This window comes from Lepidothrix coronata, unplaced genomic scaffold (genome assembly GCF_001604755.1).
Source record: "Lepidothrix coronata isolate B3197 unplaced genomic scaffold, Lepidothrix_coronata-1.0 Scaffold84, whole genome shotgun sequence".
Lineage (NCBI taxonomy): Eukaryota > Metazoa > Chordata > Aves > Passeriformes > Pipridae > Lepidothrix > Lepidothrix coronata.
Genome location: NW_016690264.1, coordinates 2,764,035 through 2,788,986, shown reverse-complemented (window position 1 = coordinate 2,788,986; position 24,952 = coordinate 2,764,035). Strand labels below are relative to the sequence as shown.

General features: G+C 67.2%; 6 protein-coding genes across 10 annotated transcripts in view; 2 read left to right on the top strand and 4 right to left on the bottom strand.

The window, feature by feature from the left end:
• The first annotated feature begins 1,775 nt into the window (after positions 1–1,775).
• On the top strand, positions 1,776–7,198 carry PRRT3 (proline rich transmembrane protein 3). The gene is made up of 4 exons (XM_017820659.1): positions 1,776–1,863; positions 3,509–4,632; positions 4,718–4,861; positions 5,297–7,198. Exons 1-4 carry the CDS (start codon positions 1,847–1,849, stop codon positions 7,045–7,047), a joined length of 3,036 nt encoding a protein of 1,011 aa, XP_017676148.1. The 5' UTR covers positions 1,776–1,846; the 3' UTR covers positions 7,048–7,198.
• Positions 7,199–7,271: 73 nt separating this feature from the next.
• Positions 7,272–15,629, bottom strand: LOC108500116 (interleukin-17 receptor C-like). The gene is made up of 26 exons (XM_017820660.1): positions 15,452–15,629; positions 15,357–15,378; positions 14,894–15,273; positions 14,607–14,718; positions 14,497–14,541; positions 14,196–14,335; positions 13,941–14,003; positions 13,733–13,787; positions 13,449–13,633; positions 13,320–13,370; positions 13,190–13,235; positions 12,969–13,081; positions 12,793–12,861; positions 12,664–12,721; positions 12,437–12,532; positions 12,318–12,356; positions 11,302–11,897; positions 9,733–9,815; positions 9,538–9,648; positions 9,373–9,464; positions 9,094–9,270; positions 8,887–8,982; positions 8,712–8,795; positions 8,503–8,598; positions 8,277–8,420; positions 7,272–8,175 (listed from the first exon to the last, which is right to left on the bottom strand). The coding sequence occupies exons 1-26, from the start codon at positions 15,539–15,541 to the stop codon at positions 7,955–7,957; spliced, it is 3,264 nt and encodes a 1,087-aa protein (XP_017676149.1). The 5' UTR covers positions 15,542–15,629; the 3' UTR covers positions 7,272–7,954.
• Positions 15,630–16,014: 385 nt separating this feature from the next.
• IL17RE (interleukin 17 receptor E) lies at positions 16,015–20,490 on the bottom strand. The gene is given in 17 exon segments (XM_017820566.1): positions 16,015–17,122; positions 17,319–17,420; positions 17,495–17,546; positions 17,627–17,695; positions 17,767–17,915; positions 18,032–18,077; positions 18,174–18,221; positions 18,387–18,574; positions 18,654–18,720; positions 18,820–18,888; positions 18,969–19,108; positions 19,181–19,304; positions 19,379–19,485; positions 19,582–19,737; positions 20,238–20,253; positions 20,343–20,448; positions 20,450–20,490. Coding segments are annotated over 17 exon segments (2,097 nt in total). The 3' UTR covers positions 16,015–16,505.
• A 69-nt stretch (positions 20,491–20,559) lies between these two features.
• On the bottom strand, positions 20,560–21,709 carry JAGN1 (jagunal homolog 1). The gene is made up of 3 exons (XM_017820582.1): positions 21,646–21,709; positions 21,360–21,457; positions 20,560–21,277 (listed from the first exon to the last, which is right to left on the bottom strand). Exons 2-3 carry the CDS (start codon positions 21,446–21,448, stop codon positions 20,815–20,817), a joined length of 552 nt encoding a protein of 183 aa, XP_017676071.1. The 5' UTR covers positions 21,449–21,457; positions 21,646–21,709; the 3' UTR covers positions 20,560–20,814.
• Positions 21,710–21,749: 40 nt separating this feature from the next.
• RPUSD3 (RNA pseudouridylate synthase domain containing 3) lies at positions 21,750–24,000 on the top strand. 3 transcript variants are annotated; one of them, XM_017820577.1, is made up of 9 exons: positions 21,750–21,823; positions 22,547–22,614; positions 22,689–22,733; positions 22,818–22,914; positions 23,004–23,111; positions 23,180–23,264; positions 23,326–23,452; positions 23,527–23,666; positions 23,747–24,000. In XM_017820577.1, the coding sequence occupies exons 1-9, from the start codon at positions 21,750–21,752 to the stop codon at positions 23,963–23,965; spliced, it is 963 nt and encodes a 320-aa protein (XP_017676066.1). In that variant the 3' UTR covers positions 23,966–24,000. The 3 variants fall into 3 exon arrangements, with proteins under 3 accessions (XP_017676066.1, XP_017676067.1, XP_017676068.1); XM_017820578.1 differs by lacking the exon at positions 21,750–21,823 and adding an exon at positions 21,883–21,952; XM_017820579.1 differs by lacking the exon at positions 21,750–21,823 and adding an exon at positions 22,210–22,221.
• A 188-nt stretch (positions 24,001–24,188) lies between these two features.
• The window catches only part of LOC108500063 (tubulin monoglycylase TTLL3), a 5,512-nt gene continuing 4,748 nt past the window's right edge, over positions 24,189–24,952 (bottom strand). The window contains exon 11 of one of the 3 annotated variants that reach the window (XM_017820564.1): positions 24,189–24,925. In XM_017820564.1, the coding sequence (XP_017676053.1) occupies positions 24,459–24,925 (467 nt within the window). In that variant the 3' untranslated portion in view covers positions 24,189–24,458. Of the gene's footprint in view, positions 24,940–24,952 lie in introns of all 3 variants that reach the window. The other 2 variants (XM_017820563.1, XM_017820565.1) reach the window with 2 other exon arrangements.

Genomic DNA, 24,952 nt, shown 5'->3' with positions numbered 1-24,952 from the left:
TGGAACTGGGAGGATTCCTTTCTTCAGTTCCTTTCTTTGTTTAAAGAAGGAAAACTACACCCCTCCAGTTTAACATTGGTCCAGTGATGTTAATTACCAAGGAAGAGGAGGTGGGGGTAGGTGTGGGAGTTGGTCAGGGAAGGGGCTGGGTGACGCTGCCGGCAGCAGTGGCTGTTCATTTCACACTGCCCTCATGTATCCGCCTCCCCGTCATTCCCTTTACGGCCTTCGCTGGGCAAAACCTGCTCGGGGGGGGCTCACGACCCCCTGCATTTTGGGGCCGGCGGGGACGGGTGCAGGTCTCTGTGCAGCCCCCGGCCTGGGCGCAGGGAGCTCGACAGCACATGGCTGAGCTTGGAGGGACCTCTGGAGGTGTCTGCCGCAAGCCCCTGTGCAAAGCAAAGCAGGGACTGGCTCCTCGGCACCCCGACATGGAGCACCAGTGCCGTGGGGTGCAATGCAGGGCTGCCCTGGGGACCCCGCAGCCCCTGCCACACACATGCGCTGGCACACAGCTCAAAACAAAATCTCTGGAGATGGAGGTGTAACAGCAACAGCAGCCAGCAGTGCCTCCCCACGTCGACTCACAACTGATTAAGGGGATGCAGCCCCGGGGTGCCACACTGACCCCCATGGCCCCTCCTGTTCCCACTCAGGGTGTCCTCCAGGATTTTAGCTGCCAACAAGGGTATTTGTCCCAGTACGGCTGTGACGATGGCAGCTCCTCTTCCAGCCTTGCTGGACAAAAATGGAAGCATGTGTGCTGCATGGCAGCAGAATTCCTGGGCACCCTGCTTACGTCCCAAGGGAGCAGGTCCTGCCTCCCAGCCCGTACTCCCAGCTCACTGTCACTGGCTCCTTGTCAGAGCCAGCCATGCCCTAGGCACGTGGGGCCCTGCATCCACAGTTTCTTCTGGACTTTGCCTCCATGAGGCTGCCAGTGGGGATGTGTTTGTGGGGTCTCATCCCACCCTTTACCCAGGGAAGGTGTCAGGGTGGTTCCTCCAGCAGCACAGCCAAGGGAGACTGCAGAGGGCATGGGACAGGACCATAAAACATGCACAGTGGTCAGAAAATAGCAAAGCTGGGCTCCAGACTGTTTGAGGGCGCTTAATTGGGGCAATTTTCTCTGAAACTGGGGTTTTGTCCTATTATCTTTGGGGAGAGCCCAGGAGAAGGGGGATTACAGTGGTCAAAAGCCTGTGACACCCAGGTAGCCGCAGGCATAGGGGTGTGAGAGCACTGGTCACATCCTTCACCTGCTGTACAGGCAGCAGGCAGCCTCTGTGGCAGCACAGAGCAGGGGGCTCAATTTTTCACCTGGCGGTGAGTCACTTGGCAGAAGAGGAAACCTCTGACGGCACAGAGGATGTGGCTGCTGTGCCCCTGCCTTGTGCAAAAGGTGCCCCAACGGCTGTGGTATATAGGGCACAGCCAGCTCCCTCCCCACAGTCCCACTGCACACTCAGCACTGTGGCTGCACCAGCCACGGGATGAGACCATCTGGCTGTGGTGGTGCTGGTAGTGCCCCCTGCAGTGCAGGATCACCTCCACTCTCCCCCTGGGCGGCCTCCCCAGTGCTAATCCCCAGACTAACTGCCTGCCCTGTCTGTGTTGTGGGGCCCGGCGCAACGGCATTGCCCACATTCCCGGACCCTGTTCTCAGTTGGCTGCCACAGCCTCCCAGTCCCACAGAGAGATGGACTGGGGACCAGAAATGCCCCATGCACTGACGGTGAGCCCAGCCCAGGCACGATGTCCCGGGAATGGAGAAGTGGCAGGAGCAGGAGTGGAGCACTGTGTGCTGCTGCCGGCACAGCACTGCCGTGGGGACCTGAGGTGCCACATGGCCCCACTGGCCCGGTGAGAAGAGAGTGATGGTGATGACAGGGCTTTGCCAAGGCTGTGGTGGCTCAGGCACTGCTGAGGTGCAGGCTGGGAGGAGCAGGGGTGCAGGCAGGGACATGGAGTGCAGGTGTCCCCGTGCAGGACAGAGCCCCGAGCTGGTGTGATTTTGTGGCGCCGTGGCCGTGCCAATGTCAGCCCAAGCCTGGCAGGGCGGGCAGCTCTCCAGACGGACATTTAAGCAGATTAACTAATTACCTGCAGCTTGGCAGGGTCCCACGGCCCAGTGGCTACTAGGGCGCTGTGTGCCCATGGCAAAGCAGCTGGGAGGCAGGTGTGGGGCAGATGGGTAACAGGGACCCCCAGACCTTCCCCAGCACCCTGCTAGGGAGTCCGGCAGAGCCCCAGCCGCCCCGCGCCTACCCGTTGGCGGCCGCGGGACCAGCCTCGGCCACATCCCGTGCTGAGGTGCCACCGCACTGCTCGCTCCGGGCGATCCTTCCCGTCCCACGGGCAGCATCTCCCCTCTGCCGCCCCACCGTGTCCTGTCCTGCGGGGACGTGTCCCGGTGCCCCTCCAGAAGCCACGTCACAGAGACACCCGCGCCACGGGGGACCCGACCCCGAGAGCCCACCCCGGATGAGCCCCGGGACTCGTCCGCCCCCATGCTCGGTCCCGCGGGTCCCGTCCCGACGCGGCGGCCCCGGCCGTGCCCCGCGCCCCCCCTCCCGGTGCAGGCGGGCTCCCGCGCGGGTGCCCGCGGCTCGGGGCGGCGCGTGACCGGCTGCCGCCGCCGCCGCCCGCTCCGCTGCAGAGCCCGGCCCGCCCGCACCGGCACCGGCACCGGCAGGTCAGCGCGGGGGGCTGCGGCCCCCGGGGCACCGGCACTGGGGCCGCCGGGGCTGTGGCGGGCGGCGGGAGGGGGCTGGCGGCACCACGGCCCGCGCATCGGGCACCGAGCGGCGGGGCCGGCCCGGCGCGCTGCGGGCGGGGTCGGCGGGATGCGGCGGTCGCACCGTCCCCGCTCTGGTCCCGCACCGGCCGCGGCCCGGCCCCGCAGCGCAGCCCCCGCCGGCTCCTGCATACGCACCGCGGGGCCGCCGCCGCCGCAGCCTGACGGTCCCGGCCCCGTTCCCGGCCCGGCGGGGCTGAGCCGCGTGTGCGGCGGTGGCGCGGGGCACCGGGCCGGGCATCCCCGCCGGGATGCGGCCGGGACTCGCCAAGGTGAACGGTGCGTGGCAGAGCGGGGCTGCCGCCGGCGGGGACGCCGGGAGAGGACACTGGGGACGGAGAACCGGGGAGTGGACACCGGGAGGGGAACCGGGGATGGAGCACCGGGGAGGGGACATTGGGGATGGAGCACCAGGAAAGGGACATCGTGGACGCTGGAGGTCGGGAGCACTACACACCAAGGACCAACCGCACCACAGACACTGAGATGGGGAGCACCGGGGACACTGGGAAGGGAAAGACTGGGAATGGGGCCACCGGGGATGGGGACAGCTGGGAACAGGGCTCAGGGCTACTCGAGAAGGGACAGTCAAGCCGCTGGCTCTCTCGCTGGGCAGTGGGTGGCCACGGGCACAGCAGCCCCACGGCCAGTTGCGCGAGTGCCCCGGGCGGCTGCTGTGGGTCCTGGCTCACCAAACCCCCATCCCCGCAGGGCCAGCTGGGTACTCACCATGGCTGCAGCACAGCTCGTCTCCTGGGGGATGCTCCTGGCCACCGTGGTCCCCGCCGGGGCCCAGGGTGGGCTGCCGGAAGGGATGTCTTTAGGCGAGGACCCCTTGCACAGCGCTGCCTGGGGACAGCAGTGGCCGGGCCCATCCCCCACCTGGGAGGCATCAGGGGAGCCGAGCGGCACCGGGGACTCCAGGAGGGAGCGCTGGGGGGGCAACAGCCCCGTGCACTGGTCCCCACCGCTGCAGGCAGGGTATGGCACGGGGGCACCCCTGAAGATGGAAACCACTATGACGGGCGCTGATACCAGGGCCTGGAGAGACGGCAGCACAGCCCTGGCTGTGACAGAGGAGCCGCTTGTCACCTGGCGAGGACATGAGGCTGAAGGCCAGGACAGCCCTCTGCCTCACAGCTCTGCACCGGGCACACTGGGCCCTGGGGTGCCCACGGACACAGGGCCACCCTGGGCAGGGCAGGGTCTGTCCCTGTCAGGGCAGAATGCCACAAAGACAGCTGGCACTCCCAGCCCTTGGCCAACCGTATCCACCATCGCTCTGAACCCCCTGCCGGCAGTGGGAATGGGGACAGCAGATGCCCACACAGGGGGACAGACAGTGGTGGAGGGACCCACGGCGGCCCTGGAGCTGCCTCAGGATGCACAGCTCGCTCCAGCCAGCAGCCAGTCAGTCCCACTGGGCACTGTCCCTGTCTCCCACTCCACAGGCACGGGGCCAACCCAGCGTCCCCACACCAGCCCTGGCTCTGCAGAGCCAGTGAGCAGCTGGGGGGACACGGGAGGGCCCTCCAGCCCCTTCCTGGCTCTGCCAAACTCTGCCCCACAGCTGCCCCACGCAACCCCATCCTGGGGACTGGCTGAGCCCTGGACCAGGGGGCTCCCGTCCCACCAGCGCAGCACCCGGAGGGCCCCGCTGAGCCACACCACCACCAGCCCCGGGGATGCAGCACCTCGCACGGACCCCAGGATGACTGGGCAGCAGGGACCCCAGCCCACCCCAGGGGCTGTCCTCAGCACCAGTCCTGCCCTCAGCACCAGTCCTGCGCCTCCACCCGCCTCCAGCACAGCCACCCCCGGCACCTCCAGCACAGGTAGGATCCAGCACAGTGCAGGGGACCCCTTGGTGGCAACTAAACGCCCACAGATGCCAGTACTCTGCTTTGCCCTCTCTCACAGGGCTGCTGCCTGAGGAGGACATCGGCTCCCCACAGCGGGTCCAGGGTGCTGTGGGCGCTGTGAGCATCCCAAATGCCACCAAGGGGACCCCACAGCCAGGAGCACATCCATCCACCACAGGGACACTCGGGACTAGGCACTCAGGTGATGCAGGGCTGCATTCAAGCCCATCCATTCTGCAGATGCTGTGGGAGCCCGTCCCCAGGGCATCAGGGCTGGTGGGGAGGATGGCAGCTATCTTGGGCTGCCCAGCTGGGACACTGTGACACCTTCAATCAGGATTGCACCTGACAACAGACCTAATCTATTCCTGCCTGCAGGGATTAGTGCTAAATGCTTGGCAGGTGGGGGCTTCCTCGGGGGAAGGGGGGTTGGGGACATGACCGGGGATGTGACACCCCCTGCACTGTGGGTCCTGACAGAAAACCCTGGGAGGCACCAGCGTGCAGAGGCCTGGCCAGCACAGAGCATCCCCCACTGCACTGCTGGGGTGCCACAGCGTGGGGTGCAGGTGGGGGCTGGATGCAACCAAAGCCCCCATCTGACTGTACTGACTGTACCCCTCTTTCCTGCCTGCAGGTACCTTGGGGACGCAGCCCCCCACCCCAGGCACTGCAACCCCAGGCACTGCAACCCCCTCAGCCACGTGGCGACGAGCAGGGGTGACGCCTCAACCAGCTCCCCGAAATCCATCCTTGCTGCAGCCACAGCCACAGCCCAGCCGTGCCCCGCCAGTACCAGGGGCCAACGGGACTGGGCTGCGCTGGGCTGAGCTGCAGCACGAGCTGGGCTTCTCCTGGGAGGCCCATGTCTATGGGTTGGCTGCCATCTTCCTGCTGCTGGCACTGGGGTGCCTGGTGGGGCTGGCAGGGACGGCCATCCTGCGGCCCCCACACCTGCCCCACACTGTGGGGGCCCATGGGCTGCTGCTGGCTGCCTGCCTGCTGCGAGCCACCTTCCTGCTGCTGGACCCCTACGGGGCACGGGGCCGCCTGCCTGCCCCGGCACTGCTGCTGCTCAGCACGGCTCCCTTCCCGCTGCTGCTCGCCTCCTTTGCCCTCCTGCTCCAGCGGCTCCAGCGCCTGGCCCAGCTGCGGCTGCTGCCGGCCCGGCTGCGGGGGCTGCCAGCGCTGGGGGCTGTTGCCGTCCTGCAGAGTGTGGTGCTGGGAGCCGCCGACCTGCTGCCGCCCCGCCTGGGCCCCGCCGCGCTGGGGCTGCAGGCGCTGGGCTGTGTGGCAGGAGCCCTGCTGCTGCTGGGGGGGCTCTGGGGGTGCTGGCGGGTGCTGCGGGCGCCCTCTGAGGAGCCAGGCCCAAGGCCAGGGGCGCGGGCACTGCTGGCGGCAGCAGTGGCGGGGCTGCCGGTCTGCGGGCTGCAGCTCTACAGCGCTGTGTGGCTGCGAGGGGTCCTGGGGCCCCCTGGGCGCTTCTCCCGGCCCGGCTGGGTGGCACAGCTCTGGCTGCGGATCGGTGAGCTGGGCACAGCCCTGGCGCTGCTGGCAGCCACCGCCGAGCCTGTGTGCTGCCAGTGCCACCGCCAGAGCCCCACTGGCCACTCCTGCTGGGCCAAGGCGCTGCGGTACTTCTGTGCTGGCCGCAAAGCCGAGGTGCCCGAGTACCCCAACAACTGCTACGACTGGGCCGGTGGGAGTGCCAGTGGTACCAGTGCAGAGCGGATACCCACCAATGACATCTCCAAGAGCCTCATCCGCAACCCGGCGGAGCAGCTGCCCCTGCGGGCTCTCAAGGACAGCAACGAGGCCTGGGCGGCTGGCGCTGGGATGCCAGGGCTCAGCCCCAAGTGCCCCAACCTGCTGGCTGCCCGCTCCTGCGCCACCTTCGAGCAGGGCTCGTCCCCCTCACTCGGGGAGCTGGTCTTCCGCCCGCCGTCCCCCATCGACCTGCGCCGCAGCATTGACCAGGCGCTCTGCCGCCGCCACCTCCTGCAGGACAGCCTCTTCAGCCGGCCCCGCCGTGGCTCGGGCACCTCACTGCATGGCTCCCCAGCCCCCAGCCCTGGCCTGGGGCGCATGGTGCGGTGCAGCTCCCTGACAGAGCTGCCCGGGCCCCGGCAACCCCCGGGCACCATCACCGTCACTGTCACCGCCTCAGCCAGCTCACTGGAGAGCAGCTCACTGAAGATCAGCTGGAACCCCTGGCGCCACGGGCTGTCCTCACCTGACAGCCTGCCCCTGGACGAGGCTCCCAGCCGGGCCCCTCTCCTGGTGCCCGCCGGACTCCCTGGCTGGGAGCGCGAGGGTCCCCGCAGCTTCCCAGCCCTTGGCAAGGCGGTGGACTCCCGCAGCCTCTCCAGCGACACCATTGAGCTCTGAGCCAGGGCCGGGCAGAGACTGAGGGTGCAGAGACTGAGGGACGAGCCCAGTGTGAGGGTGTGGGGGTCTGATCTTCTGCCCCTGCAGGGCCAGGCAGGGGCTGGCTCCATTTGTGCCAAATGAGAGAAATAAAGAATTTATGCTGGGAGGAGCTCCTGTTGGCATGTGGAGGTGGATAGCAGCACCTCCAGCCCCGCCCTGATCCCAGCCCTCAACAGCTGAGCTGGGTGTGCAGAGCTTTATTTCCTGAGATATGGACACACAGACAGATGGGCACACCCCGACGGACAAATGCAACGGCCACACTCATGCATCCAGCAGGGCCCCCCTCGCCCAGCATGGCACCCCCAGCAACATGGGGCCCTTGGCCCGTCCAGTCTGGGAGGGGAGATGGGCTCTGCCCAGGGACATGGGGAGGAGGGGTGGGATGGGGGGACAGCTCTCCCAGCCCCACAGCTCAGGGCAGAGGGGGGACCTAGCCCTTCACTGCCCCACAGGGAATGGTCTTATGGGAGGGGGGTCCTAACAGGGCCAGCAGCCCCAGCCTGGGGGCAGGTAGCAGGATCACCCTCTCACCTGCCCCCCCACCTCCACCTGCCACGATTCCAGGTCTCTCCTTCAGAGTACGAGGGGCTGGAGGCAGCATGCTGTGCCCCCCACACAGTGCCACGCTGCCTGGCATCACCCCTCCAGACAGAGAAGGCTGTGTGGGAGCCCCTGGGATCAGGTACCCCTGGCTCTTTCTGCAGGGGGGAGAAAACGAGATCCTACGCTAAGGCGGGGCTGGGGGACGCATGCAGGGCACAGCACTGTGTGCAGGATGCAGCCTCGTCAGCCAGCCCTGCTGGGGGGGGCCCCACACCTCAGGCTGAGCCCGCCTCCCCATTCATGCCCAGCAGCCCCAGAGCTATCTGCCCTTCATGAAGCCATCGAGGACACGGTCGCTGCGGTCAGAGAGCCAGTAGCCGGCCATGGCAGCCACGGCACCAATGAAGATGGCGGTGAAGACCATGTCGCCCTTGGCAGCCAGTGTGGCGAGTGCACAGATCATCACACCAAAGAACATCTGCTGCAGCACCACCACCTCGTCGTCGGTCACGTCGTCAAAGAAGCCTTTCTCCGGGGCATCTGCGTGGACAGTGCTCGTAGAGAGGCACAGCCAAGCAGCCAGAGCCCCCCCATTGCCACCCACACCCTCTACTCATCCCCCCACACTGTGTGAGCCGTACCAGGGGGCTTGTCCTCCACACACTGCCCATCCCGGCGGACGTGGCCTTGGGCACAGACGCAGCGGTAGCTGCCCTCCGTGTTCTCACACACCTCCTGTGCTCCGGTGCACACCGGCTCCTCGGCGCTGGCACACTCATCCACATCTGGGGAGGACACAGCGCTCAGGCAGGGCTCGGGCAGTGGGGAGGGGGCAGTACAGCCTGCCAGCCTACGGGAGGCACTTACCCAGGCACTTGGCTCCATCCCGCCAGTAGCCCTTGTTGCATTTCTTGCAGCGAGCCGGTCCAGCACCCATGCAGCCGATGCAAGCCGTGGAGCAGTCTGCCATGGGGAAAGAAGCCAGGGTTGGTCCTGGAGTACCCTCCCATCCCAGCCAGGGCTGGCCTCGAGCAGGGGAGAGCCACCTGCACAGAAATCCTCCACCTCCTCCTGACCTCGGCACTCGTAGGAGCCCTCCGTGTTGACGCAGTACTGGTTGGCTCGGCAATGCGCCATCTCTGTGCCACACTCGTCGATGTCTGTGGGAGAACTGGGGACTGTCCTGCCGAGCCCTTGGCTCCTGAGACACAGCCGCCCACGGCCCCAAGCTCCCCCCCGACCCTCACTCACCGATGCAGCGATGCTCATGCAGTACCCAGCCCCTCTTGCAGCGAAGGCAGCTGGAGTCCTCGGGCCCCGTGCAGCGCCCGCATGCCTGGTAGCACTCTGTGGCCAGGGAGAGCCGGTGTGGGTGCAGGCAGGGGGAGCTGCCTGCACCCAGAATCTGGGCAGCACCAGGGGAACCCCGGCTGCACAGCCCCCCTGGCCCCCACCTACCAGCACACATCAGGTGGCTCTTGTTCCGCGAGGCCTCATAGTAGCCATCACCACACTCGGCGCAGAAGGGGCCACCATAGCCCGGGCTGCAGACACAAAGGCCAGTGCCGCGGCGTGTGCCGTCGCCATCGCATCGCCCATTGCCGCTGCAGGGCTGCCGGGGCCCACCAGCGCAGGCTACACGGGGAGAGACCAGCCGGCTGACAGCTCGGGTGGGGTGGCAGCCAGGGGGGGCCCCTCCAGCCCCAGCACCACCCCGCTCATCCCACAGCTACTCACGCCGGCAGTCCGGGCCGTAGGTGCCAGGTGGGCAACAGAGCATCAGCCTGTCCACACACAGCCACTGGAAGAAGTCAGGGTGCTGCTGCTGCCTGGGGAGCGGGGACACAGTGCTCAGCCCCCTGCCATCCCCCTGCCCCCCCATGTCCCCATCCCCAGACTCACTCATGGAACCACCACTGCTCCACATGCTCCTCGCTCCGCTCCAGCAGCTGGTGGCAGGCGAAGTCCGAGGGAGCACAGACGCCCTCCAGCACCTCCAGGAGACGGGTCTCACTGCAGGGATACAGGAGTCAGTGTGGGGACACATCCCCTGGGGCAGCTGGGCTCCTCCAGTTGTCACTAGTTGGGCTCACTCACCTGTGCTGGTACTTGGACAGCTTCTCCTCCTCCCAGGCTGTGTTGCCCCCGCCAAAGCCCTCATGCTCTGTCCGCTCCAGGCCCTGGGCACAAGGCGGGGGTGGCAGCACAGCCATGGGACCCCCCGGTAACCTCCCTCCCCCTAAAGTCCCACAGAGCTGTGTCCCTCTCCTCCCCACGAAGGACACACCATCCCCCAGGATCTGCCACCCTCTCCTCTCCCTAGAACCCAGCCCCTGTGCCCCGGGACTCCCTCCCCTCCCTAGCGATGCTGTGGGAGTGCTCCACCTCACCAGAGTCCCCCAAGCCACCCTTGTAACCACTCTGATCCTCCCGGCCTGTGCTGCCTCTGGCCTCCCTCGGCTACATCCCCCCTCCAAGAACCCGCTTCATCCCTGCTCACCACCACTGCCAGCCCGTGTCCCCCACGTCTGCCACCCGTGGGTCCCCCCCTGCACCGCCCCCTCGCCCCCGGTTCCACCCCAGCAGGGGCTGTGTCACCCATCACCCCCGCCCCGCACCCTGCTGAAGCTGTCAGCGAGGCCGCGGCAGGCCCGGCACGGCTCGGCCCCGTCCCGGTGGGGGTCAGGGTCGGCGCGGGCGGCCAGCAGGACCCCCCCGAGCAGGGCGGCCCCCAGCAGGGCCTCCCCGAGCCCGGGCCCCCCGCGCCGGCCCGGCAGCGGCGCCATCGCGCTCCCGCCCCGTCCGCACCACGTGGGCCGCGCCCGCTGACTCAGCGCCGCCGACCCCGCCAATGGCCGCGCGCCGCCGCCGCCGGCCCCCCGCGCTCAGCCAATCCGCGCCCAGCCAATCCGCGCCCAGCCAATCCGCGCTCAGCCAATCCGCGCCCAGCCAATCCGCGCCCAGCCAATCCGCGCCCAGCCAATCCGCGCCCAGCCAATCCGCGCCCAGCCAATCCGCGCCCAGCCAATCCGCACCCAGCCAATCCGCGCCCAGCCAATCCGCGCCGCCCGCCCAGCCCGCCCCCCGCGCCTGAAGGGGGGCCAAGGCCAAGAGCACCCGGCGCGGGGGGCGCGGGTGGGCCTCGGCCGGTGACCCCACAGCAGACTCGCTCGGGCTGGCGAGGCCCTCAACCCCCGATCCAAGGGGACACTCCCCATCACCACCCCCGCCCAGCCAAACCAGTCCTGTTCACCTTCCCCCCCTCCAGTCTAACTGGTGCAGCTCCCGCTCACCTCCCCAAACTGGCCCAGTTCCTTCTCACTGCCCCCAGATTTGCCCAGTTGCCCCTTATCCCACCTAGAACCGGTCCAATTCCCTCTCCCACTCCACCCTCCAAACTGTCCCAGTTCCCCCTCATCCCACAATGAGCTGGTCCAGTTCCCCATCACCACCCCAAACTGGTCCAGTTCCCCATCCAACCTCCAACCAAACTAATCCACTTCCTCTTCACCCTCCTTCCTGCCCCCATCCCCCTATACCTCCCAATCATCCCTCCACAACCCATTCCAGTCCCCCGTCATCCCTCCCCAAGACATCCCACTCCCCACTGGACTCAGAGCTGGACTCAAGGTCAGGAAAAGCACTGTCACCCCTTTATTCCCCCACTGCCCGCCGCAGCCCCTCAGATGCCGCTGCCACATATGGCTCTGGCCACCGTCCCTGCCACCAGGCTGGTCCCACCAGTGCCTGCAGGAACCCCCCCATCTCAGTGGGCAGTGCAAAGGCAGGGGCTGCCTGCAGTGCTGGGGGCACTGCCGGCACCAAGGCCTCCAGCTGGACCACCATGTAGCGCCCAGTGCCCGCCGCCAGTGCCGGCATGGCACAGGACAGAGCTGCCGCAAACACCTCACAGGGTGCCACGGCTGGGACATCAGCAGGGCCAGGGCTGTGCTGGGGGATGAGGCTGCTTTCAGCAGCCCCGGCCTCCAGCACAACCCTGGCCCCCGTGTCCCACTGTTGTGCAGCAGCCACTGCGGCAGGAGAGAGGAGGAAGATGATGGTGTCACCATCACGCAGTGCCCTGCGGTGCTGGGCGTGCAGCCAGGGCAGTGGTCCCCACGCCGCTACCCCGCTGCCACCCCCTGGTGCTGCCACCACCAGCAGCCCCAGTGGGCGCAGAGCTGCCATCAAGGCACATGCCGCCCGCTCCGCCACCGGCTCCGCCGCGTGTACCAGCAGTGCCCGCCGGCCTTGCAGGGGACCTGGGGGGGATCATCAGTGTCTGGATCCCTCTAGGCACCCTGTACCCATGCTGGGAGCACCCGTGATGGGAGGAGAGCATTCTTTGCCTCTGTCCCTCAACCTCCCATACCCAAGCTAAGGAACAGGCATGATGGGAAGCAGCTAAGACCACCACTGACGTGGGACCCATCCCCTGCTCAGTCCCCCGGTCCCCTTCCCGAATCCCCTTACCCACCCTAAGGGACAGCCATCATAGGAGACAGGTCATAGGAGACACAACCTGTCTTCCCATGGCTAGGATTGCCACCCTCTTCTCTGTTCCCTACACCTCTACCTACCCTGTGGGGCAGGCAAGCCTGGACCTGTTCTGGTAGGGGAGCCCACCCTACTCTGCCCCCTGACCCCACATCCCCCAGATCCCAGGCTCACCCCACACTCACCCTCAGAGCCATAACCAGCCCTCAGTGACTTCAGCCATCCTGTGAGGAGGAGAGGCAGTGAGGTGGGATCCTGGGAGGGGTCCCAGGACAAGCATAGCCCCCAGGGGTGCACCACTCACCTTTCATGTCCTCCTTCTTCAGCACGAGCAGGAGTAGGAGACAGGCAGCTGCCAGCAGCACCCCCATCCACACCAGTGCCCAGTGGGCACGCAGGTCTGTGGGGCAGGATCTGCATCCACCAAGGGCCCCCGGCACCCAGGAAGGTCTCTGGTGGCTACACAGGTGGGTGCCCTCCCTCAATTTCCCATTTTTCCCCCTCTCCAACACCATGGCCATTGACACTCACACTTGTGCATGGGACAGGCCCAGAGCACGACCTCGGTGCTGTTTTCAGGGTGCCAGATCTGGGGGGACACAGGGACATGTCAGATGCTGCCCGGTCCCTGACCACTACCTGCTGGCTGCCCACACTGACCTGCCAGCACTGCCCTGCTGCCACATCCTGCTGCAGATCCTGCTCCAGCAGCCCGGGGTGCCCCCTTCCCTGCAACAGCACAGGGGGTCAGGCAGCTGTGCCACCACTGCTGGCCACAGGAGTCCCTGTGCCACCACTGCCACCACCACCAGGACATGGGTGTCCCTGCCCTTTACCGTGCTGGTGAAGCTGGCGAGGGGCGTGCAGGCATCCTGCTCCACAGCGCACAGCGAGGCGTTCCCCCCACGCTCCAGCAGCAGGAGGTCATCGGGGCGGCCGGGCAGCGCTCCTGGGGATGTGCCAGGGGGCTGGGGGGGCGGCGAGGGGAGGCCAGGGCAGGCTTCCCCCCAGCTGGACCCACAGGCTGCCCCTGCCTTCCCACTCCAGCAGTACTCACGGTCCCGCAGGCACTGGATCGACCGGACCTGCCCACCACTCCAAACCTGCCCCAGAGAGCAGGTTAGCAGTGCCTGGGGCTGCCTGTGGGGCTGCCCATGGGGCAGCTGTGGAGCAGAGAGGTGTCCTACCTGCACACAGAGGTTGGGGTGTGGCCGCAGCCTTCCAAACTCCTGGGGTCCCTGTGATTGGAAGGGTTGCTCCATGAATGCCACCTGCACCCTTCACGAGCCCCCAGCATCCCACAGAGCCCCACTCACCTGCCCTATGGTGGGCTGCTGCAGGCCAGGGAGGGGCTGGCAGGGCCCGGAGGGCACTGGCTGCCAGCAGGGCACCAGCTTGGCTGGGAGGTCACAGGGGGCTGAGAGGGAGCAGGTCAGCACCTGCCCCTCAGTGTGCAGGACCAGGTGGCTCTGCATCCACAGTCGCTCCCAGGCCTTGGCATCTGTGGTGGCACCAGGAGAAGGGTCTCACCCCATGTAGTCTCCCCTCAGGTCCTTCTGTGTCCCAGCAACCCCACACCCCAGCCCCAAGGTGCAGCTACCATGGGAGAAGGGGCACAGGGTGGCCCTCAGTGGGTCCTGGGTCTCCAGCCAGACCTAGGAGCAGAGAGAGAGACATGAAAAGGGAGGATTTGGGATATCCATGCTGTGACTGTGACTCAGCTGGTCCTCTTGGGACACATGGAGCCTGGCAAGCCTCTTTTTTGGTGGCACTCTGCCACCCCCACAGTGCCCCAGCTGGGTGCCCACCTGCAGGCAGAGGCAGGGCAGCACCTCATCGGCAGGCAGGCTGTAGTTCATGGGTCTGCTCTGCTAGCAGCAACCAGATGTGGGTCACCCCGTGGCAAATTGTGCCCCAGCAGGGTCACCCAGGGGGACCTGCTCCCAGGGAACCCTCTCCCAGCACACTGCCTGTAACACAGACACGGCTTCTCGGGAACAGGGAAGGGGGCAGCAGCCAGGGATCAGCCAAGGTGGGGGGTCAGGGAAGGGGGTCATACTCACCACGGTCACTGCATGCCCCGGCCCACCAGTGCTGTGGCTCCGGTTGTGGTAGAGCCGGAGCGTGTAGCTGTGCCCCGCCACAGCCCCTTGCACCTCCACAACCACCTCTTTCTGCCCTGGGGAGATCTGCAGCCTGGGCACTGCACCAGAGCCGGCTCAGGTCACCCACCTCCTGGCACTACCCATCCAGCCACATGGCACAGGACATGGCACCCACAGGGTCACTCTTGCCCCCAGCATCCAGCATCCCCCAGTTCTCCCCAGGGGATGCAAACCAAGGTGGGGTGACACCAGCACATACCTTGGCACTGGGGGACAGCAGCCTGTGCCGGGGGCCATGAGCAGTCTGTGGGGACAGGGAGTCAGTGGGCAGGGGGATGGGACCACCGCAGGTGGCACACCGGGGCTCACCTGGCACCCGCTTCTGCCGGTTCAGACTCCGCTGTCCGCGTGAATTTGTGTACGCCGTGACATGGAGCTCGGAGCCCAGCGGTGCCTCGAAGCACCGGAAGATCACCCAGCCCTGGGCAGGAAAACCACCACCCCTCTGCGGTGAGGCACCGGCACCGCCAGCACCCACCTCCCTGGGGCACGGGACCCCCGTGCCATGGAGATGCACCGGTGCCAGCGCCCACATCCTGAGTGCCCAGGGACTGACAGTGTTGGGACACCCATTGCCAGTCCCCGCACTTACGTACCAGGGTTCGGTTGCGCTGTGTGGGGGCCAGAGGTGCCCAGACCTCCACAGCCACACAGCGGGAGGAAGCAAATGTGTGCCCTGAGAGCAGCAGCAGCCCAGTGACATTGGGCTGGGACAAAGTGGCCCCAGCCACTGGTGACCACTGTCCCCCACCACTGCCATCCTCTGCCCCAGGGATCCCTAGCAGCACGGAGTGGTGGGTTTTGGTGGCAGTGGTGGTTCTGGTGGCAGGTGCCAAGGCCAGGCGCACACGCGCCTCCAGACAGGGCACACAGGCCGTGGGCTCACTGCAGTGCAGTGCCGGCTCCAACCGCAGATGAGCCAGGGACAGCCCATGGCCAGGCCCCGGAGGCTCCGTCCCACACAGCACGTCGGTGTCTGGGGGGACAGGAAGGTCAGTGTGGGGGTGGGTCCCCATGCCCTGGGTGAGCTGGGGGCCATGGCGTGGTGGGGGCACTTACCCAAGAGGCGGCAGGCGAGGCCCTGGGGGAGGCGGGAGTGAGGCCGGTGGTGGTGCTGGCTGCCCAGTGCCCCCGTGCTGGTGACATCGACCCACCTGGGAGCAGGCCAGGCTGTCGCGGGGGCCCCCACGCCCACCCGCCGCCGTCACCACCAGCACGACCAGGAGCTGCCCCAGCGTGGGCATGGCGGGGCCGGGGCCGTGGGGCGCCCCGGCCCCACACTGTCTGCTCCCAAACAGCCCCACTCCCGGCTCCACCGGCCCCGCCGCGGCCGACGGCTCCTGCTTCCTGCTCTGATCCCGGACACCCGGGTCCCTGCGTGGCGTCAGCAACCGCCCTGGGGTGGGGCCTCCTGTTCCCGCACCGACCACGGAGGGATCCGTGCCCCGGCACCCCCGGGAGGGCTTGGGGCCCCACAGGGATGAGGTTGGCCCCATGGCATGGGCACGGTGCCCAGGCTGGAATCAGGCAGCCCCAGCGACTGTGGGATGCAGTGTGGCAGTCGTGCCGGGACAGGCTCTGCCCAGCCGGGTGCGTTCTCTTGCCCCCGCCCCGTGCTGCAGAGGGGCATGGGGAAGCCTCCACCCCCCCAGAGGCACCAACAAAGTTCCCCCGGCACACCAGATGGACAGCAGGGCAGGGTGAAATGATGCCTTTATTGCTTCCACCACAAACCAGGTCCTGCTGGCAATGTCGGAGCAAGGAGAAGGGCCAGGCTGTGCCCAGCGCCTGCCCCTCCAAGCCCCCTGTGCCTGGGCAGGGAGTCCCCCCACCTCTTGGCTTCTTCCAGTACCACCTCGACCCCTCGCTCAGCTGTGTTGTCCAAAGGGGCTTCTACAGGCTTTCCTCTGGAGCAGGTCCCTGTATAGGAATAAAGCCGTCCCTGCCCAGGACAGCATCTCTGCTCCTGGCCCCAGGTGACCAACTGGATGCTTGCTCCAGCCACTTCAGCCCATTCCATCGCTGAGGCCAATCCTGCTTGGACCCCTGCGGCCCCTGGCTGAGGCACCCATGGGCACCCCTCCTGCGCTGCAGTGGACACGCTCACCTGAGCCCTGCCCCTCCACGGCAGAGCCCCTGCCCTCACCAAGGCTGTGCCCAGCCCTGCCCGCCCTGCAGCCATGCCCAGCTCAGTCCCAGCTCCGGCATTCACGTGCCAGCAGCTGCAGCAGCTGCCCCAGGGGGCCGGGGCGGCCGGCTGCCCTCCTCAGCCCCCGCCTCTATCAGTCGATGCAGGAGCCCCCCAGTCCTGCCCTGGCGGCAGCAGCGGGGGGCCGGGGGGCTGCCCCGCAGGGCACCCAGCAGACCAGGCAGCTGCCGGGGCAGGCGGTAGGTGGGCAGGGGCCGGAGGGGCCGGGGCACGTCGTGGGGGCTGCAGAGCCGGCTGAAGTAGGCCAGGACCCACCCGCCGCCACAGCCTGCCACACCCAGCTCCCCGTGCAGGCAGGCCATGGCTGCCCCAAAGATGTCATGGGCATCCCCAGGCATCCCACTGGCCACCCCGACCTGCCACCGACGAAAGAGCCGGGCACTGCCCCTGCTCCAGAGGAGTAGGACGGTGCCACGCTGGCGGCCCACACGGCCCCGCTGGGCATAGAGCCAGGGCAAGGTGCCTGCCTGCCCCAAGCCACCTGCTTCCCACAGGTCCAGGCGCACGTCGCAGCCCAGCCCCGCGCGCAGCCGCTCAGCCAGGGCGCACACCAGCCCCAGGTGCTCCTCCGAGTCCGGCGAGTACAGCAGCAGCACAGGGCGCCCGCCTGGGACACCTACAGAATGGAGGGGACAGCAGTGACAGCCCAGCCCCACATCCCACTGATATCCCCTGGAGGAAACCCTGGCATCCACCACCATCCACTGCTCCAGGACCATCTGCAGCCCAGGAGCCAGCACACCCTGACAATCCAGCCCGATGACCATCGTGGCTGCTGGCCCCATCCTGCAGGCCCCCAAGGTGCCCCTCACCATTGTCCGGCCTCCAGGCACTGCAGCAGTTGAGGAGCAGCACGGTCACGACCAGCCCCAGTGCCAGCACCAGCCCCAGCAGCCCAAAGTGCCTGCGGGAGACTGGGAGAGGGGCAGTAAGGGGGGTGTCTGCCCATCTCTGCTGCCCCCTGCGTCCCCCCAGGACCTCCTCTCACCATCGGGACAGAGCAGCTGCTTCCGAGCAAAGTGCACGTCCGAGCGCCACACCTGAGGAAGGAGCTGGGTGAGGGGGGGGCCGTGTTGGGATGTCCCCGATGGAGCAGGTGCAAGCACGGGGGTCACCTTACCAGCACACAGCTGCCCAGGACCTGCACTGGCAGCAGCAGTGCCAGCTCCCCTGGGGCAGAGCCCTCTGGCTGCAAAGCAGAAGTGTATGGTCAGCGCAGGTCTGTCCCCACCATGTCCCCCCAAGCCCTGCACCACTCACCTGTGTGACAGTGTAGAGAGGGGCCTCAGGCTCACACTGCCCACCCCGGCGCTGGCACAGGGCTGCGCTGAAGGCCGCGGGGATGCGGGAGCTGAGGTGCAGGCGCAGCTGCAGCCCCCAGACACTCACTGAGACGTTCCAGGCGGTCTCTGTGGCCACCAGAGAGAGAGGGGAGGTTGCAGAATGCGCAATGGGATGAGGGACGTGAGGGACCTCAGTGAGGGCTGTGCTCAGCTCAGGCGTGCCTTCTGCCTGTGGGGCTCACCTGGCCAGTGGGGACACTCCACATGGCTGCTGTTCCCATAGGAGAACTGAGGGATCAGCAGAAAGAGTGGGTGAGCTGCCATTGCCTACCACAGCCCCCCAATCCCTTCCCAGGTGGTGCCCACCCACCCACAGGGGCTTACTCGGAAGCAGAGCTGGGGGTGCACGTCCACCTTGTCCAGTGTGTAAACCTGGAATGCACAAAGTGTGCGTCACTGTCACCATCCTTGATCCACGCACTCCACAGACACCTCAGTGCTCACCTGCTGCCCTCAGGGGACTGTGGGGTCCAGTGGGTGCCCCAGCCAGGGGCACGGTCCTGCATCCCATGACACCTTGGGACTAGGACCCCTCACCTGCTCCTCCTCGCTGGCTGTGGAGTTGGGGATGTTGTGGCAGGGTGCAGCTTCATCCGCTGCCTCCCTCCAGCACAGCGTGGCCTGTGGGTGCAGGGGGCAGCTGGCAGTCAGCGCCATTGCCATCTGGTCCTTGCTGCTGGCACTGTAGTCGTGGAAGCGCACCGAGGACCACAGCTCAGGGCCATCTGTGGGACACTGCATCAGTGGGCTGGGGATGCTGGGGGACACTCTTGGGACCCAGCTGCCCTCCCCACAGGCACTCACAGGCATCCGGCTGATCACGGAAGGGGCAGCGCTTGCTCCGCAGGCTGTCGTGGTGAAGGTAGGAGGCCTAGGGGAGCAGAGTGAGGAGTGGGGGGCAGGATGTGCCCCCACTTCTCCTGCAAGGGCAGACAGAGGCTCCAGTGGCTGCAGGGGGAAGGTGACCCACCTCAATACACAGGCAGGGCACCAGGAACTCATATGGCAGCGAGACGCGGTGGCCGCCTGGCACCCGCACCTGCAGCAAGGAGGGAGAATAAGCTGATGGGGAGTGTGCCCTTCAGTCTGAGACGGGGGTATTGGGGGCAGAGCCGTTACCTGCTGGTGGAAGGGCTGGGGCAGCTCCTCACACTCCAGGGCCAGCTGATGGCACAGCCGCACCATGAGCGCAGGACCCTTGGGCACCCACACCTCAATGGCCCGTGCCTCAGGGACCCACGCATGGGTGAAGACAGGCTCTGCAGAGTAGGCAGAGGGTCAGCTGGCACCAGTATCCCCCCAAGACACCCCCCGGGACTCCCCATTCTCACCACGTGGCTCAGTGGTGACCAGGCGGCTGCGGCTGAGGGACAAGCCCCGGTCCGGGATGGTGCGGAGGGAGACGAGGACCTGCTGCCCACTCTCAGCTGGGAAGCAGTCGAACTGCACCTGCCACTGTGGGGAGCAGGGAGTCAATAGGCACCACCAGCCCCGGTGTCCCCAGGCCCTAACACCCACCGCAGACTCACCGTCGAGCTGTCCAGCACCCGGCGCCGCTGCCAGACCTGCAGCCAGCCGGCCCGGTTGGAGCCCAGCTCCAGGAAGGTGAGCAGCAGCCCACGGACACCGCCGAGCTCTGCGAGAAATCGGCGTGGGGTGTTGTCACAGGTGGGAGGACGGGGTGTGTGTCCCCCACCGTGGGGACGCCCGGCCCCGCCACCCCCGCCCGTACCTGCGGCGGGGAGGGCCAGCCGCACCCGCAGGCAGGGCTGGCAGGGCTGCGCGGGCAGGCACAGCCGGGCACGGCTCAGCGACAGGGCAGGCGGCTCCAGCGGCGGCACGGGGCGGGACGGGCGGCGGCAGCGGGGACGGCTCAGCGTCCTGTCGGCTGCAGAGGGAGAGCACAGAGGGAGCTGCCGTGAGTCGGGGGTCCCGCAGGCACCGGGAGCCCCGGGGATTGGGAGCCCTCGGAAGAGGAGAGCCGGGGGAAGGGGAGTCCTGGGGAGGAGTACGCGGAAGGGAGGAGCCCAGGTGATCTGGAGTCCTCGCAAATGGGGAGCCCCAGGCATCCGGAGTCCTCGGAAGCGGGGAGCCCCGGCGGCCGGGGAACTCCGGGGACCGGGAGTCTTCAGAAACGGGGAGCCCCGGGGATCCGAAGTCTTTGGAAGCGGGGAACCCCGGGAGCCTGGAAGCCCCGGGGATCGAGACTCCTCGGAAGCGGGAAGCCCCATGCCCCGGACACCGGGAGTCCCCCATCCTCCAGGACCCGGTAGCGGCGGGCGGGGGAAGCCCCGCCGTCTCGCCGCACCCTGGAGGAGCCGGTGTCCCCGGGCAGGGGCAGCCCCGCGCGGGCAGCCCTGCCCCTCTCCCGGCCCCGCCGCTACTCACCGGTGGCCCGGCACTCCTGCAAGCAAAGACACAGGGGTGAGCGCGGCGCCGCCCGTCCCCCACCCACCTTCCCTGGTCACCTCCCTCCCTTTCCCCGGCGCTCACGAAGTTGGCGGAGACCCTGAGGCGGGTGACGGCGGCCCCTGTGCCGGGCGGCAGCAGCAGCAGCGCGGCGGCGGCGGCGAGCAGCACCGGACGCCCCATGGCCGAGCGCCGCCGCTCCCCGCCCCGCCCCGGGCCGGCCCCGCCGCATTCCTGCACCGGCACGTGCGGCCCCGCCGCCCCCCCCGCCGGGCGGCGCTTCCTGCGGCGCAGACAGGCGTGGGAGCGCGGACGGTGCTTTATTTCCATAGAGCAACACGCAGACGAAGGGGAACGTACCCCAGGGAACCCTCCACAGCCCCAGCCCTCGGGGATTCCCCCCCTCCCCGTTACGTGCGAGCCCGGGGCCGTGGCGTGGCTCAGACACCCACAGCTTGGTCCCCGGGGGCCCCCCACCCACCGGAGCCGCGCCAGCGCCGCCCCACAGGACTGAGCTGCAGAGCTTCAGCACTTCACGGAGCCCACCCATTCCCACTCATTTCTTCTTCTTTTCCTGCGTGCTAGTGAACCAGGAGTCCAGTAGCTTCTTGCTATAGTAGAGCTGCCAGCCATGGACCTGCGCGGCCACCACCACCACCAGATACATGACGGAGACGGCCGAGAAGCCAAAGATGAAGCGGTAAGCTTTGCCATGGCGGTAGAGCTGCTGCGCCATGGGGAACATCTCCATGGCCCCGTAGATGAGGGGAGCCACGGAGAAGAGGCCGGTGCTGATCATGGAGAGCACCAGGTAGCTGATGTTGTTGCGGGGGAAGGAGAGCAGGCCCAGGAGGGAGGGCAGGATGCTGAGCAGGTAGGGGTACTCCCATTGGTAGGGCATGGCCACCTGGTCGTGGGGCAGAAGTTTGAGGTGCCCCACGCACATCTGGGCCAGCAGCAGCAGCCAGATGACCACGTGCGTGTAGATCAGCTTCTTGATCTCCGACTTGAGGGTCACGCTGGGGAGAGAGCACGGGGTCGTCAGAGCCTGCTGGGGGTCGCGTGTCCCTCCCGGGAGCCCCCGGGGGAAGAGACACCTACCTCATCTGGTAGTGCGAGGCCACGCGCTCCCGGTGCTGGAAGTCGCTGCCGTCGGTGCCGGGGGCGCGGGGACCCCCGCGGGAGGCCATGGTGCTGTCCTGGGGAGGCACAGCGTCAGGCGGGGCCGCTCTCCCTGCCCGCCTCCCCAGCGCAGCCTCGGCCCCATCCCCCCGGGGAACCCCCGCCCCGGGCCTCCCTCCCACAGTGACAGCCCCGGGGCCCCTTCCCCGTAACCGCCCGCCCGGAGCAACCCCGGCGGGTGCCGCCGCTCCCCCCCGTGCCGCACCTGCGGGCGGGACGCTCTGCCCGCGCTTCCGCCGCTCTATGGCCGCGGCCGCGGGCTCTCCGGATGCCGGGGCGGCCGCTCGGCGCAGGCGCAGTGGGGCCGCCATGGCGGGCACCGGGAGAGCCGCTGCCGCCGCGCGAGGGCTGGCGCGAGCGGGAACGGGGGCGCGCGCCGCGGGGTCAGCGAGCGACGGGGGAACGTGGGGGACACGGGGAGGGTGTGACGTGGGGCGTGTGTGACACGGAGTGCATGGGGCGCGGGGTGTGTGACATAGGGGGTGTGCACAGGGGATGCGTGTGCACATAGGGTGCGTGGGACACGGTATGCGGGTGTACACAATGTACTTGTGGCATGGGGGCTGCGTGTACATACATGGGGTGCTTGTGTGAGATGGGTGTGTGACACGGGCTACATGTGATATGGGGTTCATGTGATACGGGGTACATGTGGACATGGGGTGCGTGGGACATGGGGGCGCTGTGACACGGGATCTGTGTGACATGGGGTGTGACACGGGGGGCGTATGACACGGTGTGTGTGTGTATGTGCATGGGGTGTGTGACATGGAATGCACACGTACGTGGGGGGATGTGACACGAGGGGTGCGTGTATGTGAGGTGCATGTGAGACGGTGTGTGTGACATGGGTGCACACATGTGAGTGCAGAGGGGTTATGGGGTGGGTGTGGGAGTGGGGACACTTGAGGTTGCAGATGTGTGAGCACGGGCTGGGGAAGTGTGAGGGTGCAGGGACAGGCAAGGGGGTACAGGTGTGGGTGCAGGGGCACACCTGGCAAGGCAGGGTAGTCAGTGGAGGAGTGATTTACGGACACATAGGGGAGGGTCGGGTAGGCAGCTGGAGGAGTCCCACCCATGCTCCCCCCTCACTCCATCCCCTGCAGGCAGAGGCGGCCACTGGGCCCCGAGAAGACACTGGGGCTGCTGGAGGCTTCAGTGGTGCACCAGGAAGGTACCGGGGGAGAGGGAGATGGGGGCAAGGGAGACAGTGCGGGGGCACATCCTGACCAGGTTTCCCCTCGCCAGGAGCCCTGCTGGCACTGAACAAGCCCCCGGGCCTGCCTGTCCTGGGTGAGTATGGGGCAGGAAGGGAGGTCTGCTGGGGGTACCTACCTCGGGGGCTCAGCAGGTGCTGACCCCCCAACCTCTCCCCAGGACAGCCTGGCGAGCTGAGCCTGGATGCACTGCTGCCAGTGCTGAGGCGACGGCTGGGCCTCCCTGCTGAACTCCATGTGGTGAAGGCTCCTGCCAGGTATGGTGGGAAGTTCCAGGTCGGAGGCCCTGAGGCGGAGCCAGGGGGGCCTTTCCCCCTCTGGGGCTCAGAGTTGCCATGTTCCATAGGGAGTGTTCTGGCCTCGTCCTCCTGTCCAGCTGCTACCACACCACTAAGAAGCTCCAGCAGTTCTTCACCAAAGCCCGCCAGAGAGGCCAGTACCCTGCCACATACTGGTAAGTCCCTGGGCCCCTGCCGTGTTGGCATGGGGGTCCTGTCCCCTCCTCACCACCTCTCCCTGCAGTGCTGTCACTGTGGGAGTCCCGGCAGAGGCAGAGGGCGAGATCCGCACTGGGCTGAGCTGGCAGCAGCAGGGTGACACTGCCATGGTAAGAGGGTGCTGGGGGTGTGGGAGGTGCCCTGGGGAATGCTGAGGGCTGTGCTCCACAGGTGGTGCCAGTGCCAGCCCCAGGATGCCACAGCCTGGCCAGGAAGGAGGTGAAGATTACCCTGACACGCTACCGGGTGCTTGGTGCCAGGGGGGGCTGTGCCCTCCTCCAGCTCCAGCCCAAGACAGGTGAGTGGCTGCACACCCCATGCTGCCATGCTGCCCCACCAACACAATCCCATCTTCCCCCTGTGCCTCCCCAGCCTTCCCAGAACAGCTTCAGGTGCACCTGACGCTGCTGCTATGCCCGGCACTGGGTGACCACGAGCACTCCTCCCGTGTGGGCAGTGTCCTGGGGGTGCCCTTCCTGCTGACCCCCGAGGCCGCCCCGACCCGCACACAGGTATGTGGCCAGGGTGGATGCTGGCTGGGGGATTCAGCATAGCCCCCAGGATCCCACTGAGCTACTCACTCTCATTGCAGGTGCTGGACGAGGAGTTGCTGTCCCAGCTGGGACTTTCACTGCAGCAGATCCGTCACCTCCCACTCCACATCCACCTGCAGGAGCTCGTGCTGCCCAAGGGCCCCCTCTATGCACCCCCACCACCCCACTTCCTGCGGACCCTGCGCTGCCTGGGGCTGCCTGAGTGCCCTACTGCTGCAGGGGGATCCCCACCCCACAGCGCTCTGCCAGCCCATTAAAATCCCCACCTGCAGCTGGGGTGGCTCAACACCCAGTTCTTTTCTTGTCACACACAGGATGTGTTTCCCCCCACTGTGCCCCTGGCATTGCCAGGGGCACCAGCCCTGCCACCCCTTTGTGCCCAGCCTGGTTCCCAGTGCCGGGGTGCAGCGGCACCACCGCCACAAGAGGTGGTGTCTGGCGTGTCTGCCCCTGCTATGTCTGGTGGGGGTGACTGCAGGCAGGCAGGAGCAGAGGCAGCTTTTCCTGCCTGCTCTGTGCCCCAGCAACCCCAGTTCCTGCCTGCAGCCCCATCCCAGGGGCAGCCCACAACTTGCACACACAGAAGGTCCAAACCAGGCTCCTTATCACAGAAGTATTTTGAAGTGCATATGAGGGATGAAGTGGGGACCATGACACAGCAGTAGGGGTGCACTGCAGTGGGAGGGAGCCAAGTGCTGCCATGCCGGCCCAGCACGGATGGGCAGGGTGCTGTCTCCTCCTGGGAATGTCTCAGTATCCCAGGACACACTTCTGTGTCCCATTGGGAACTGCCATATGCTTCTGCTCTGGGCTAGGGTTGTCAATGATCTGTGCAGGCAGAGGTAGGTGCAGTGGCCTGGCAGGAGGAAAGGAGGGGACACAGCCCAGGGCTAGCCAGGGGTTGCTGGGGGCTCCCCAGGGCAGCGGCATGGGCACCCTATCCAGGGGACAGACATCGATCAGGGGCTGAGCAGCCTGGGGCTGCCTGTGTGGGTGACAGAGCCATGACAGCCCCTGGCTCCCAGCAGAGCGGCTCCAGGGCTGTGGCAGTGCTGAGGGGCCAGAGCTGGGGCGGCACCATTGCCATGGAGGAGGCAGCTTCCCTGTTGCTGCTCTGGGCTTGGGCACCTGGGTGTCTCTGGCTCCTGGAGGCATAGGGAGCTTGGGGGCACTGAGCACAGTGGTGGGGGGTTGATGATGTGCTTGCTGTGGCATCCAGGTGTCTCTGGCCCTTGGGGGCACAG

Excerpts from the sequence above, each read along its gene's own strand:
- RPUSD3 (XM_017820577.1), top strand. The coding sequence starts at position 21,750 with ATGGCGGGCACCGGGAGAGCCGCTGCCGCCGCGCGAGGGCTGGCGCGA. Across the intron at positions 21,824-22,546 it reads ACGGGGGCGCGCGCCGCGGG|GCAGAGGCGGCCACTGGGCC; the intron begins GTCAGCGAGCGA and ends CATCCCCTGCAG. Across the intron at positions 22,615-22,688 it reads TTCAGTGGTGCACCAGGAAG|GAGCCCTGCTGGCACTGAAC; the intron begins GTACCGGGGGAG and ends TCCCCTCGCCAG.
- LOC108500116 (XM_017820660.1), bottom strand. The coding sequence starts at position 15,541 with ATGCCCACGCTGGGGCAGCTCCTGGTCGTGCTGGTGGTGACGGCGGCG. Across the intron at positions 13,788-13,940 it reads TGCCCTGCCTCTGCCTGCAG|GTCTGGCTGGAGACCCAGGA; the intron begins GTGGGCACCCAG and ends CTCTGCTCCTAG. Across the intron at positions 8,983-9,093 it reads GAGCCACCTGATGTGTGCTG|AGTGCTACCAGGCATGCGGG; the intron begins GTAGGTGGGGGC and ends CCCTGGCCACAG.
- PRRT3 (XM_017820659.1), top strand. Across the intron at positions 4,633-4,717 it reads CCCCGGCACCTCCAGCACAG|GGCTGCTGCCTGAGGAGGAC; the intron begins GTAGGATCCAGC and ends CCTCTCTCACAG. Across the intron at positions 4,862-5,296 it reads ACTCGGGACTAGGCACTCAG|GTACCTTGGGGACGCAGCCC; the intron begins GTGATGCAGGGC and ends TCCTGCCTGCAG.
- JAGN1 (XM_017820582.1), bottom strand. The coding sequence starts at position 21,448 with ATGGCCTCCCGCGGGGGTCCCCGCGCCCCCGGCACCGACGGCAGCGAC. Across the intron at positions 21,278-21,359 it reads GCCTCGCACTACCAGATGAG|CGTGACCCTCAAGTCGGAGA; the intron begins GTAGGTGTCTCT and ends CTCTCTCCCCAG.